Raw genomic sequence first — 15,336 nt, 5'->3', positions numbered from 1 at the left:
CCACAAAGAGCTCCATCCTCTGAGAAACCTGACTTTTATTTCAACATCGGAAACTACAGGGGGACACTAAAATGTGGTCCTTTGTATTAAGTTTCCTAGCTGCTTGATATTTTGTGGTCTGAGAAGTTTTAAAAGAAAATCAAAGGAGGAAAGAGGGCTGAAAAAAAGGAAAAGGAAAAGGGGAAGTCTGGCGACCTCCGCGCCCCCGTCTCACGGGCCCCCTTGGCTTCCAAAGTAATTGGAAACACGTTCAACCCCGTTGTCAGTTCTGCGGAAACACCAGACCTCCTCTTGCTTCTCCTAAACACAGGTGAGTTTTCTTCATGGTTGTCACCTCCTCTGATTCCAACTTCTAATTTTAGAACGGTTTCAAAATGTTGGTAGACAGCAGGCTTTGCGGGGATAATATAGCTCAATGTGTATGAGGTATAAATTACCTAAGTTAAAAATAATTCTCTCCTTTATTGCAAAAATGACTAATTAACTCAATTCAAGTACCGTAAAGGTTCCTGCTAAGTGTTTACTAAAGGTTCTAAGAGACTCTGGGAAAAGATTTCTTTTCTTCTTGACTTCACCTCCAGGAGAGGGGATTCGCCTGTGAGGAGCACCTACTGCCCGCCAGTCCCCAGATGCTGTTACACACTTCACGCTGTCTGTTCTGCAGACAGAGCCTGAGGCTGGGAGCCGGACCCACCAGGCGCGTCTGCCCGGAGCCTCCTCCACGGAAGGATTAGTCCAGGCGCTTGACACAAAGAGACGAACAGATGCAAATGAGGGTTTTGGTCCTTCTACAGAACGAATACCTTGATGAGCTGAGACATGCACGAACACACACCTGAACCACCGGTATGTGTTTGCTCTCCCGGCTGTGCAAATGCAAACAGGAAATGTCACAGCACCGAAGAAATCCGCACAGGTTCTCACGGAAGCCTAAAGTTTGGGGGCTGCAAAAGGGTATTTTTTAAAAGGTCCCATTCTCATACCCGCAAATAGAGCCCAACAGCTTATGGGCTGTAGAGACAGCTCATAAGCACGAGCTCCTAAATGAAACAGGCTTGGAGTCGGGGGGTGCTGGGCTGTGCTCAGAGGAGTGGGAGAAGACCAAGAATAAACGAATAAATACACCAGAAATAAGTAAGGTGCGTTTAAAAAGATCGCCCTCTGGCCTGAGCAGCACGTGGCAGCCGCCCTCGGGGTCAGGGGGCCGTCTGCGCGAGGAGGGACAGAGGCCAGCACGGTCACTGGGGACATTTGCTGCTGCGTGGGGGGGAGTGACAGCCTCTCACAACCACCGGGGGAGACGATTCCTGACGTGTCACCCTCGGGGGCAGCAGTCGGCGGTGAAGGAATGGGAGCTGTTGTGACCACTATCGTTACCAACAAGTGATCTGTTGAGGAAATTAACCTACCGGCTTCTGGAACCACGGATCGGGAGCAAGGGGGGGGTCAGTGTTCACGGTGGCGGGACCCCGAGGCTGCAGGACCCCAAGGCGGCGGCAGCTGATGGGGGGCTCCAGGACCTGGACCCCCAGGCGGCTCTGTTCTCCCAGGGAGCGGAGTCCGCCGGCCACAGCCCTGGGGGCCGGCAGCTCCCGGCACGAGTTCCGGGCGCAGAGGGTAGAACGGCCCCAGGCCAGCGGCTGGCAGGCGGCAGGGGCAGCTCTTGTCCCCCCACCAACCCCAAGCCTCGGGCTGGGGTGGCCGAGCCAGGTCACGTCCCTTCCCGCCACCCGCAGGCACCGTGGGGGGAGCAGGGGGGGATGGAGCCCAGGGCAGGCCCCACTGCCCTCCTTCTCCGACTCAGCACTGATGTCCGGCCTCCGGGGCCATGCCCAGGGCCCTTCGGTCCAGCCTGATGCCCTCTGCTTCCGCCAGGGCCGCCCTTCTGGAAGATGCCATGCGGCCTCTCCTCCCCGCCCGCGGATCCCGCTCAGGCCGCGCTGCTGAAAGGGTAAAGTTTTGCACCTGGAGGAACCTCGACCCTCCTGCAAAGAGCAGCCCTGCAGCTGCCTTTTCTGCCCCTTCTTCCTTTAACATTCTTCTGTTTCCTTCCATCCTCCTGGAAACCTTATTTCTGCTGCTCAGGCAGAGAGTGTGGCGCGGGCTCCTTCCAGCCCCGCGTTCAAATCTCGCACCTCGGAGAAGAGCGTTGACAGGCACCAGGTGCGCGTCGCCTGGACTCACCGCTCACTGGGGCTCTGCCCTTCCACCCACTCGCACGCTCCTTCTGGCTGAAGCCACTTGAGTTATCGATATTTCACTCATCATGACCCTTTGCCCCCAAACACTTCAGCTGCATCTCCCAAGAGCAAATCACTTCTGATATTCTGAGTAAACACTAAACAACTACCACAGTCGGGACCCTTCACATCAATAGGATAATTTTCTAATATATAATCTGTATCTGACTGTTCCCAGCTGCCCCAGGAAGCCCCCCCAATCCGGGACGCAGTCGAGGGTCACAGGTCGTGCCTGGCTGACGTGGCCCTGCCTGCCCTTCAGTCTCACCTGCTCCCACCCTCTCTTGGCCTTTCAGGACACTGATATGTTTCAAGAAGCCAGGACAGTTGTTTCAGAGAATGTCCCTCAGTTCGAGCACTTGTTTTGTCATGATTAGATTCAGGTTAAAATTCCTGGCGGAGAAACGGCAGAGGTGAGGCAGCCGTCCCTCAGTGTGTCCCACCGTTGAGATGAGGAGTTAGGGGGTGGCCGCTAGGCTGCTCTGCTTTCCCGAGGGGCTGCAGCCATGTCCCCCATCGACACGTCGGTGTATGAGGTCACGGGACACTCCTCCCCCGACCCTGGTGGAACTTTGTGGCTGCTTCAAAGTGACATCACGTGGCTTTGGAGGTGGGATCGTGAACACCTGGCACAGTGCTACCTCGCTCTCTGGGAGGAAGCCTGGAACAGCCCACCCGGAAGGGACACGTAAATGATTCGGCCAACAGTCCAGTGAAGCCCCAGCACGGCCACATCCACTGCCAGGGGTGGGGGGGAGAAGGTTCTAGATGGTTCCAGCCCCCAGCCACCATATGGCCCCCGGCAAGTCCTCTGACTTCAGGAAACAGAGCCAAGCTGTTCCTGTGTCCTGTCTGAGCCCCCGACTCTCAGAGCCCGTGACCCTAACCAACGGCTGCTTGATGCCCCTGAGCTTCGAGGTGATTTGCTATGTAGGACCGTAGACCTACGACCACACCCTTTCCCTCAACAACAAGCACGTGACCTGAAGAGTGATGCTGTAAAAGCATAATTACCCTACTTCCCAACAGTCATGGTTTTTGCCTGAATTGATTATTATTACAACAGTGGCAAATGGGTGACTGTCTATCATTCTCTGCACATTTATTAGTTGTTGTTCCATCGTAAAGACAGTTTTCCTCTCCTTTCCTCCTTTTGTTCCTGTATGTTTTTATGTCAGTTTGGACTTAGATTCTCTTTTTAAAATCCAACGTGTTATAATCCATTTCTGTCGTCACTATTGTGTTGCGCAGACAAGGTGTCCGAACTCGGCTCGTGGGACCTCTTTCAGGCCATCTCCTGGGTTCCGTATAGACTCACACGCCCTCACCATGTTCTGAACACGCCTCACTTTTTCACAAGATAAGATGTTAGCCACCCCAATAGGTATGCTGCGATGTCTAACTGCAGGTCTAATTTGCATATCCAATAGCTAATGATGGTGAATGTCTTCTCATGTGCTTATTTGCCATCTGTATATCCCCTTGGTGGATTTTTCTAATTGGATTGTTGGTTTTTATTTATTTATTTTTTGCTGGTGCATTGTGAGAGTATTTTCTACATTCTAGACACTAGTCCTTTGCTTGGTGTGTGGTTTGTAGATATTTTTTTCCCCGTCTGTAGCTCCTCTTTTCATCTTCCTCACAGGGCCTTCCACAGAACGAAAGTTTTTAATTTTGATGAGGTCCACTGTAACATTTTTTTCCTTTTATGGATCTTGCTTTTGGTGCTTTTAATCTCAGTACCAGATGTTGTTAGTACATAGCAATCTGTAATGCAGTTGATTTTCGTGTGTGGGTCTTGTGTATGGTGACCTTGCTAAAAGCCTTTATGAGCCCTAGGGTTTCCTCTTCTTTTTTCTTGGATTCCTTAGGTCATCTATGCAGATGATCGTATCATATGCAAACAGGGACAGTTTTATTTCTTCCTTTCTAACCCACAGCCTTTAATTTCTCTTTCTTCTCTTACTGCAGAGGCTAGTGTCTCACTGGTGGCGTAACTCTAACCCTGCTTTTAGTGGACGTGTTGACAGGCACCTTGTTGCCGTGGTGGGGCGGGGGGCGTTCAGAATCTCATCCATGTCTCTGGTGACAGCTGGTGGTTTTGGTACATACTCTTTAACAAGTTAAGGTAGTTCCCTTCTATTCCCGATTTTCCAAGAGTTTTTGTCATGAATGGGAGTAGATTTTTGTCAAATACTTCTCTGTATCAATTAGTATGATCATATGTTTTTTTTCCCTCAGCATGTTGATATAACAGATTTCATTGATTTTCAGACACTGACCCAGTCTTGAACACCCAGAATAAACCCCACTTTGCATAACATGTTGTATACACACATAGTATATAATTCTTTTCATACATTGCTGAATTTGGTTTGCAAATATTTTGTTGAGGATTTTTGTGCCTAACTTCATGAGAGACATTGTAGTTTTCTCTTGTCTTTGGTTTGGTAACACTGCTTGTCTGACAAAGTATTGAATAATACTGGCCTCATAAAATGAGTTGGGAAGTTTCCCCTAAGCTTCTATTTTCTAGAAGAGATTGCGTAAAATTGGTTTTAATTTCTTTAACTGTTTGGTAGAAATCTCCAGAGATACCATTTGGGCCTCGAGATTTCTTCTCCTGGAGTCTTAAAGTCATGAAGTCCATTTCTTCAGTGGTTAGAGGACTATTCTGTTTATCAATTTCATCTTGGCTGAGTTTTAGCAGTTTGTGGTTTTCGAAGAATTGGTCCATTTCTTCTATGTTGTGGAATATATGAGCATAAAGTGGTGTTACTTCATTCCCTCCCAGTGGCCATGGAATCTGTGGGGATACAACCTGCTTCACTGCTGATGGGGGTGACCTGTGTCTTCTCTATGCCTTTGTCAGTCTTGCTGGAGGTTTATCAATTTTATCAAATTGTTCCAAGAACAAGCATTCTGTTTCATTAATTCTCTTTAGTGTTTTCCTATTATGATTATATTTTCTGTTCTTATCTTTTATTATTTCCTTCCTTCTGCTTGCTTTGGGTTTATTTTGCTGTTCTTTTTCTAATTTCTTGACCTTTTAATTTGAAACTTTTCCTCTTTTCTAATTTAGGGATTCACTGGTATAAATTTCCCATTCAACCCTGCTTAAGCTATATCCCATATATTTTGATATGTGGTTTCTATTCTTTCAAATTTGTTAAGGTTAGTTTTAGGGCCCAGGATATAGACTATCCTGGTCCCGCAGGTGCTTAAAAAATACATGCATTTTGCTATTGTTGGAGTATCCTTTATATGTCAGATCCTGCTAGTTGGTTGTGTCATTTAGACCCTTTACATCCTTGACAATCTTCTGTCTAGCACTTCTATCAGTTGCTGAGAAAAGGGGATATTGAGGTCCCCAAACTATTATTTTAGGTTTGTGTGTTTCTTTCTGCCCACTCAGTTTTTGCTTCACATGTTTTAAGACTCTCTTCTTCGGTGCATACACATTTAGGATTACTATGTGTATGTGTATTACTATTACCTTCCTGGTAGACTGATCCTTTTATCATCATATAACACCCTTCTTTCTGTCTAGTAATTTTCTTTGCTCTGAAGTACTTTATCTGATATTAATGACCACTCCTACGTTTTTCTGGATCAATGTTTACATATCTTTTTTTTTTTTAATCTACTTTTTTTTTTTAATTGTACTTATTTATTTATTTATTTATTTATTTATTTATGGCTGTGTTAGGTCTTCGTTTCTGTGCGAGGGCTTTCTCTAGTTGCGGCAAGTGGGGGCCACTATTCATCGCGGTGCGCGGGCCTCTCACTATCGCGGCCTCTCTTGTTGCGGAGCACAGGCTCCAGACAGGCAGGCTCAGTAATTGTGGCTCACAGGCCTAGTTGCTCCGCGGCATGTGGGATCTTCCAAGACCAGGACTCGAACCCATGTCCCCTGCATTGTCAGGCAGATTCTCAACCACTGCGCCACCAGGGAAGCCCTGACATATCTTTTTTTCACCCTTTTACTTTCCATCTATGTCACCGTATTTGAATTGAGTTTTTTATAGACAGCAGAGTTGTGTGTGTGCATGTTTGTGTGATCTTCTCTGGCAATCTTGGCCTTTTCACTGGTATATTTAGACCATTTACCTTTAAGGTGATTACTGACAGTTAGAGCTTAAGCCTTCCATCTTATCACATGTTTTCTGTTTGTTCCCTCTGTTCCTCCTCCATTTCTCTTTTCTTGTCTTCCTGTCAGTTAAACATTTCACCAGATTCCATGTTGATTTATTAATAGTGTGTCTGAGTCACTGCTTCACCTAACTTTCTCAGTGGCTCCACTGAGCATTACAATGCACACATGTAACATACAACCTGCTGCTGCCGAAGCGCTACCGCTCAGGGTCAAGTCTGCAAGCCTCACTTCCACTGAGGTTCCTCCAGCCTCTCCACTTTTTAAAGTCTACTTTGAGCATTTTTTGTACATGCATTTGCCTCACATCATACGATGTTAAATTTTTTGTTTCAACAATCAAATATGATTTTAAAAATTCATGTGAAGAAGGACAATGTTGTATTTATCTGCATTTTTTATTTCTCCTTTGTTATTTCTTTCTTGCTCATATTCCCAAATTATTTCTTTTATCATTTCCTTCTGTTTGAAGAACTTACTTTGCCATTCCTTACAGGTACACTGGGCAGCCACAAATTCTCTTAGCTCTCTGTAATCCGAGAACGTCTTCATTTCCTCTTCATTCCTAAAGGATAGTTTTGCTGGGTGTAGAATTCATGTTTAACAGAGTTTTTCTTTCAGGACTCAGGAAATACACCACTTCCTCTGGCCTCCATGATTTTACATGAGATTCCACCATTGATCAAATCGGCCTCCCTGCATACGTAATATTGGTTTTCTCTGACTGCTTTCAAGTTTTGTCTTTAGCTTTCAGAAGTTTCATGATTGTGAGTCTAGGTGTGGCTTTCTTTCGGTTTATCTTTGGGATTTGCTCAGCATCTGGATTCAGAGCCTTTACTGCACTATTGTGTCCACTTGGTTCCTCCAAGGCACTGGGGCTCCTGCTGACCCTGCGGGGTTGCCTGCGGAGCAGGAAGTGCTTCCCCAGGCTGTGCTCCCCCGCCAGCCACTTGTTGGGGAGGGGTCCCCCTGCCACTGTCAGGCATCTTTTGCCTACAGGGCACAAGGAGCACTGCCCCAGCCACTTGTGGGTGGGACATCCCCTGCCAGCCAGCAGCTCACCGATGATCTGGGTGGGAGCAAGGACCCTCTGGTCCACAGGACAAAGTGCTCTTGCCAGGCCAGTGCTCCCTGGCTGCCCTCAGCCCTGCTGTGGCAGGGTCCCCCTGGTGTGCTGTCGAGCCATTTGGGGTCTCGGGGGAAGAAGGGAGTCTCTGGCCCCAGGGATGAAGAACACTTGTTGGGGGTGCATGCCAGGGGCTCTCACCAGACCCCCAGTATGGCTGGGGGGCTCCATCTCAATCTGGAGGAATGTGAGCCGACCTGCGAAGCTGTCTGCCACTAGGTTGGGGCCGAAGACACTGGCCCTGGTTGCCTTCTGTCACTGGGAGGGGGTTGTGAGCACCTGGGCCACCGCGCTGTTCCTCCAGCCCAGGGTCCCTCACCAGCTCTTCCTCTTCCTTCCTTTCAGAGTCCTGTGGTGCCTCTCAACTTATTCCAGGGTTCCCATCTGTACTTGGTGGGGAGAGCAGGGAGAGGGGAGCCCAAACATCTTCTCTCTGGAAGTCCCTCTCTGTGGGTGGTATCTGTCTGATAGATGGCTCGGTTCATTTATTTCTGCTTGTATTAATTTTTAACACCATCTCTGTCGATTTAATTTTTAAATAAGAAAAACATTAACATGGTTCAAAAGTCAAACTATTTATAAAAAACACACTCAGAGATGTCCCACACCCTCCCTGTCTTCCCAGCCCATTCCCACTCCCGCTTGTAGGTAAAAAATCTCATTAGTTTCTGGTTTATCCTTCTTGAGGTTCATTTTGAAAACTAAGGAGATTCGTACACGTCTGTCTTTTCTTCTCATTTCAGCAGAGGCATGATTTTGGCCTCAGAACCTCAGTCAGCTGTTAATCATTCAGAGCCCAGCGACTTAAACTCTTCGTAATCTCTGTGTTTCCCTTTCAAAACCCCTTCAGATGCCTCTCTGATTCCATTTAAACCCACTCCCTCCTTTCTGCTCAATTCCTCCATCTGTTGAGTCGTTTGTCTGCTTTCCCTCTTTAAATTTTACTGATCCAGTTTTTTCCAGACTTTCCTCATCGTTCTCATTCTTTCTTCCATCATTAACACATCTGAGAGGCGATCTCAAAGAAACAAGGCGAGGCCTTGATGGGAGTCTGCAGTGAGGCGATTTCTGCGAAGCGAATCCTGTTCCCCAGGAAGCCCCTGGGGCGCCCTGGGGAAGGGCAGTCCAGGAGAGGATCAGGAGCAGCCTGGACAGAGCCGCCTGTGTGCTCAAGGTCACGTGTTCGGGGGAGAGAGGTGCTGTCAGCAACACTGCGACGAAACGGGACGTTCACAGCCGCACGTCAGCTGGCAGGGGCCCCGCTGCCTCCCGGAGCCCCGCAGTCCCGGCAGCTCAGCTCAGCCGCTCCTCACCGAGCTCGCGCTTCACACCAGCTCTCCCCCAAGCGCCTCCTGCCGCTTTGTATCCCTAGAGCTCCCCGGGCCCCTCCCAAGCGCCCCACCCACAAGGCCAGCAACGCCGCTCCTGGGTCCAGGGGTTACCGGAAACCTGATGGGAAGGGGCTCCACTCGGGACCACTGGCAGCGCCTTCCGATCGGCTTCTCCGCCGGACAACACGTGTTCCTGGGCGTCCACAGGGAAGTGGGCCGTGGGAGCAGGTGCCACAGGGACGCCTGGGGCAGGTGTCCGCAGGTACCGCTGTTCTACGCAAAGCTGCCAGCTGGTAACCAACAACCAGGTGCCGCAACATCGTCTGTTTGTTTTAGTGACGCCTGGCATTCTCAACAGAGGCCATGAGCACGTCCACAACACTTGCCAAGTGTGACCCTCTGAACGAGAGATGGGACGGCCTGTGTTCCTCCTGGGAGGACGGCAGGAACCCGGCTCCACGGGGTCCACACGGACGGCCCTCGCGGAGACAGTGATGGGCCGGAATCTTTACGTCCCAAAGCATTTCAAGCAAGACATGAAGTCCTTTCTTGAGCCGTTTAACTCGGGTAAATAACCTAACCTCCCTCTGCTTGAGTTTAGAGGCTGGTACTGTGAGATCCTAAGAGCGCCAAGACCCCCCCAAACTGACTCTGGTGTATTTAAGAAGGCACCAGGCAAGAGGCCACCAAGAGCCCCAGAATCTTTACATTCCGCGCCCTTCCCACGTGCTCCCCGGGTTCCGAGTGTCCGGGACGGCCCCGGTCCAGCTGCCCTGCAGCGGGAGCTGCGCCTGCCCAGCCCCACGTCCGCCGTGTCTGGCGACGGGCCCGAGGTGCCGCTGACGGCGGTGGGAAGGCCTTCGCTCTGCAGGGACCCGCGGGCTGGCCTCGGGTGGGTAGGCACACAGGCCGCGGCCCCAGAACCTGTGCTGGGCGTGTGTCCACAGAGCACCCTTCCCTCCCCCGCTTCCTCTGCTCTGGATTTGCAGGTTTGCTGCTGTACGTGTAAGAATCACGTCCCGACCTAGAGCTCAAGCTGGGGCAAGAGGCCGACCCCCATCAGGGGCTGGGGACACTGAGCTGGGCCAGCAGATGGTGGGGTGGAGTCTGAAGGGCGTGCAGGGCCCGACCAGGTGACGTCCAGGGCCGGGTGAGGAAGCACAGTGCAGACAAGGCAACGAGAAATCTGGACGGCACAGAGGGACGGCCACTAAGGCCAGGAGACCATCAGGGACGATGCCCTCGTGTGGGTGACAGATGACGGAGATGCGGATGCAGAGGAGGGGACAGTTTTAACCATCGGGAAGTGTGGGGATGGATGGAGTGTAGGAAACACACAGACAGGGAGAGGAAAGAGTCCAGCAGACCTTGGCTTTCCCGGCTGGGGGGCGAGTTCCCAGGAAGACGGTCCGTGTGGAGACGTGAGCCCTGCATACAGAGCCGCTGCAGTGGCCTCGCGTGGCCCCCACACCCGCCACCGCCTCGCGTGCCTGGCCATGCTATGCGCTCGGCCACTGCACTGTCCCTGCCACGCGGCTCTGCGGCCGCTTCCTCCTGACTCAGCGACCACTCTCCTTCCTGAGGCTCCTCCCAGCTCGACTGCACTGTGACCCCCGTCACTGACCCTGAGGGCAGGACGAGGTGCAGGCAGACCTTCTACTACAGCAGGCGTAACACCAACCTGGGCACTTAGCGCCACGGGCTGCCTTGAGGGGACAGCTCCTCGGACAGTCACCTCCAAGTGCAGGACGTGGCATCAGACTGTCTAGGAGGACGCAGTCTGGATGCAGAATAGGCAGGGCCACGTGGCTATTTCCTTTCTGGAGCATATCTGCCTGCCCATTAAAAAGATAAATCCCAGTGTGAACAGGGCGGCCGGACTAGGATTCTGAAGTCAGCCAGCCCCAGACGTACATCCCACGTCCACCACTGAGGAGGCCGTGGGGCCGCGTGCAAGCTGCACGTGGTCCCTGAGACCCAGCAGGAAGGGCCACGTCCACACACGGGGCCTGTAGGAGGCAAACAAAGCCTTGGGAGGTGCCTGCCCCCCGGGCAGAGGTAGCAGCTGTGCGTGGGCACTGGAAAGCCAGGGTGAGAGCAGTGCCGGCAGCTGGGGACCGACTGCAGCGGCCGGCGAGGCGGCGAGGACACCAGACACCTCCACGGCAGGAGGACAGCTTAAGCGGTAAGGTCTTTAAAAACACTCTTCCGAGAAATACAATCACAACCGATCTTGATATGAGACCCGGGATGGAGAGCCGGCCTCAGCCCAGTGCGCCTGTGCAGGTGATCTCCGGGAAGGGCACAAAGGTGACCTCTGCCCTGTGCTCCCGGCAGGGCACAGGGGCCACGGGACGGATGGCCAGGCCGGGGAGCAGGGCCAGGAGGGCTGAGGCCCCGGCAGGCTGAGCTGCTGGGAAATGCCGAGCACGAAGGCAGGGCTTTAGAATCTGCTTAGGAGAGACGGGGGCCAGGACAGGCCCACGCTGCTGAGGAGGGGTGCGGTCAGCAGGGGGCGGAGAGAAAGAGCCCCGGAACCCCCAGCCTCCGCCCAGGAGACGGAACAGAGTGAATCCAACACGGATACCTGGGGTCGGCTGCAGACAGCGACGGCATGCTAGATGAATTCTCGTCCCCACCCAGGCGAGTCACGCAAGCTCTGAACTCCCTGACGGAGACTCTTGTTGCTCTGGCAACTCAGAATTCAGAGAAAATGGGAAGATACCAGACAGGACCATGTCCACGTTAGCAAAGGGAGAAAAGGTGGGTTTTGGGAAACCTAAGGTTGGTGACCAGTCACACCCCCGACAGGATTCTATCGTCTGAGTCCTTAGAAACAGAAGTGCCGGCAACCAGGGTGGCCACAGATGGGACACAAGTCAGGCTGACCCACTTCCCCACTTCTGTCTTAGGTGTCAGGGACACGGCCCAGGTCCCTCTAGGTCTAAGAGCACAGCACTCACCGCTGTACCAGTTGACTCTCAAACCACTGAGCTGCCTTGGGGCCGCTTTCCTACATGTGAAAAGAATCGGATTGGATCAAGGGTCCTCCTGTCTCACCTTATCGGAGGCGGCTAGCCCAGGTAGAAGCAGCCCATTCTTGCTAAGAAAGGCCGGGCCTCAGGGCATAGCTCTGCTCAGCTCCAGGGACCCTGGGTGACAGCTTCCCAAGGGGGCCTGGCCAGGCGGCCCCCTGGGAGCACAGGCTGAACCGCCATCCTTGGTGCCCATCCTTCCCACGGCGGCCGCTCCACTGAGTGTGTGACAGGGTCGCCTTGGGCTGTAACTCATTTCCCCGAAGCGTGAGGCTGGGCCCTCTTCCTGCACCCCTGACCAGCAGCCACCTTCTCTTGTGAAGCGGACTTCCCTGAACCTACTCCCCTTCCTCGGAACCTTAAGCAGCTCCTGTTTTCCCGGAGAGGCTCAGGGACTGCAGGCAGGGCTGCTTCGTGCCGCACTGAGAAGGCTGCAGGCCTGTCAGGATCGAGGCACAGCCGCGCCTTAGGAAACGCAAGCCCGAGCAGGAACAACGGGAACCGGGAGAAGCACTAACTGCTCACAGGCAGAGGCCGCGATGGCGGGGAGTGGGTGCACCTCTTGGGGAAAGAGCCCGAAATCCAGGAAGAACACACGTTTCCAAGGTCCCCCCTTTCTCCCTGCCTCACTCTTTGAAACTAGACCCCAAAAGTGCCCTCTCCACTTGCAGCTGCTGAGTTTAGAAAAGTAAGACCATACTGACGGAGCTGGCAGGCCCACTGGTCACAGGAAGGTCTCAGGCGTCCCTCGTCTGGGGCCCTAGCCCTCAGCATCCCCTCCCCTCCCACCCTGGACTGTGGGCTCCGTGTGGCAGGAACCACCACTGCCCAGCACTGAACAGAGCCAAACTAACGCGGGATGAACGGGTGGGTCCTCCAGGCACGCCGGGGGCTGCTTTACGCACACAACCACGCGTCCCCCAGACAGCTGGCAGCGCGGGTTGGAAATTCCCGTTTCAAAGACGAGGAAACTGAGGCTCCGGAATTTAGACAACTTGCTCCAAGTCCCAGGCTGCTGTGCTGCTGAGGCGGAACCAGGGCTGAGCCCTGCTGGACCCCGGAGCCGCCCGCCCCACCCGCCTGGGCCTGGGCCCAGCGAGGCCTGGAGAAGAGGCCACCCCTGGAGAGGAGACAGCCTCAGACACACCCGCTGCTGCTGGAGCGCGGCCTGCAGTCTGCAGGCGAGAGAACACGGAGCGGACGGCGGGGCTGGTGCCCAGCCCCCCACCGCCAGTGCCCGCTGCCCTCTGCCTCCCGCCTGAACGGACATCACGCCGGCTGTGCTTCCTGGGCCGAGACCCTGGCGAGGCCGCTGTGAACGCAGCAGCGCACCTCTCTCTCCGCGGGAAAAGGAAAGCCCTCCTCGCTCCAGCCTGGCGGCCTGGGCACCGGGAACAACTGTGCAGGAAGATCACGAGGCACAGGCGCCCCACAAAACATGCTCCCCTCACTCAGGAATAACCGTCACGGGCACAGAAGGGTCACGAAGTCCCCTCCCCTGAACACTGGTCTGGACTCCGCGGGCTCTCCTGCCCGTCGCCGCCGATCACACGGCCGGGTCCAGACGGCGTCCTCCAGGCAACGGGCCTCTGCGCCTCCCGCCCCGACCTTCCCCACCCCGACTGGCTCCCAGCTGCTGAGGGGTCGAGGATGATCCAGCCGCTGTTCCAAGTCTGCCCCGAACAGCTTTCCACCATCAATTTCCAAGCGTAAAAGGAAACTTGACGATTGGAAGGTGCAGAAGCTGAAAATGTCAAAGTCTGAGCATTCAACAACTGAGGCAGAATTTATATAAAAATACAACAGCAACAGCAACTGGAGAAGATTCTCCGTGGTCCCAGCCATTACAGGAACACAACTGTCCCCCGAGAAGGCCCACTAGGCCTGCCCAGCCCCTCTCCCCCTCCACCCCACCTCCCTCCAGAGACCCGGCTCCTGTTTTGCAAAATGCTAGTGTTTAAGCATCTGCACACCTCTTCTGGAAGCTTTTAGTAACTGCTCTCAACCACGCAGGCAAACCTCACTCAAAAGAAGGGGCCCATCTGCCTACGTAAGGAGTCCGGACCTGACCTAGGACGAGCGGGAGGACGGTGAGAAAGAAGCAGAGCACGGGCTGTAAGGACAACCAGAGGAGAGTCACCTTCCGTGCTGCACACCTCACACGCCTGGCGTCCCCCAGACACCAACGGGTGGCCCCCTTCTGTCCCCACGGACAGGCTCCAGTGCCCGTGCCTGCCATCAAGCCTGCAAGACACCGCCAACCTCAAAGCTCCAAATTGAGACAAGGGACTCCAGGACCCACGGGGACAGCAGGCGCGTGGTGGCTTGGCCACGGTCTCAGGCGTAGGGAGAGCCATGGGTTAACCTGCCAACCATCGCCTGCCACGGTTTCAGCGTCTCTTTGAAAACTCCTTCATGATCAACATACTAAGCCGCCCAAACAGGAAGCAAGTTACAAAGTTACCAAATGAATTTTCGTTGTTGCAGATTTGAAAAAGGGCAGGTGATGTGCCTCTGAAACTTGTTCCTTTCAAAGGCTCATCTTCAGAAAAGTAGAGACGGGCCCTCTGATCCCTGACCCCCAGGAGAAAATCAGTAACGGCGCTCGTGTATTTGTACCGTGACGGTCACACTGTCACTACCTCTTCCCAGCGCAGAACTGCGGGGTCAGTTTCCTGAGCCCGCCCGGAGCTCGGGGCCCAGCCGCCCTCCCGCCGGACCGCTCACCTGCCTCTCCAGGCGCCCGAGCTGCTCCTTGTATAAGGCGTCGCGGCGTCTCAGCTCTGCCTCTCGGCTCTCCAGCTCCCCGGCCTGCAGGGAGAGCAGAGTCCAGTTAGCCGTCGGTGACCTAAGAACGGAAGCCCACGCAGTGCCACGTCGCTACCGCCGTTAAGGGGGGACCCTGCAGCACTGACCAGGGCAAGCGTGTGCACATGCGCCCCACGGTCTCCAAAGGCAGGCAGGGTGACTAGGGCCCCATCACAACGCAGAAACAGAGCGGCTTAGGTGACGGCCCCGAAGCTCAAAGCCACGAGCGGAGCTGGGGTCGAGCCTGGGCAGAGAAAGGCCTGGACGGAAGCTGTGCAGCCTCAAGGCACGCAGGCCGGAAGCACTGCGCCGTCCCCATAGCACATGTGCTGCCGACTCACTCCCTGAGCTCTGAGCAGCGGGGACGCCCTGATGTCCTCCTTCTGCTGAGCAAACCACCTGTCTCCAAGGGCCAGGGAGCTGAAAGGTGAGCAGCCTTGGAACCCAGAATCCTAGGCCTCGGGGGACAGCTGCCCCTCGGCCTCCTGACGGGAGCAAACAGAACACTGGTGCACACGGCCGAGGACCCTCACAAGGTCACAGCAGGCTACCCGGGCCAGCCCTCGTTTTTCTCAGGCACGGCAGGCAGGTGGCCCTCAGGTCAGAGCCAGACGTTAGCGGGTGTTGCCATGTGACACACACG

At 53.9% G+C, this 15,336-nt stretch overlaps 1 protein-coding gene across 2 annotated transcripts in view; it reads right to left on the bottom strand.

Annotated features, from left to right (window-relative positions):
* Nucleotides 1-15,336, bottom strand: part of CHCHD6 (coiled-coil-helix-coiled-coil-helix domain containing 6) — a 131,335-nt gene that overhangs the window by 31,397 nt on the left and 84,602 nt on the right. The window contains exon 5 of one of the 2 annotated variants that reach the window (XM_082345313.1): nt 14,613-14,696. The exons of the other annotated variant lie outside the window; for it this stretch is intronic. Within the exon in view, the coding sequence (XP_082201439.1) occupies nt 14,613-14,696 (84 nt within the window). The remainder of the gene's footprint in view (nt 1-14,612; nt 14,697-15,336) is intronic. 2 annotated transcript variants of the gene reach the window in all.

The sequence above is a fragment of the Balaenoptera borealis genome (assembly GCF_965194805.1).
Source record: "Balaenoptera borealis genome assembly, chromosome: 12".
Classification (NCBI taxonomy): domain Eukaryota; kingdom Metazoa; phylum Chordata; class Mammalia; order Artiodactyla; family Balaenopteridae; genus Balaenoptera; species Balaenoptera borealis.
The sequence above is the reverse complement of the archived record's forward strand: the minus strand, read 5'-3'. Positions and strand labels throughout refer to the sequence as shown.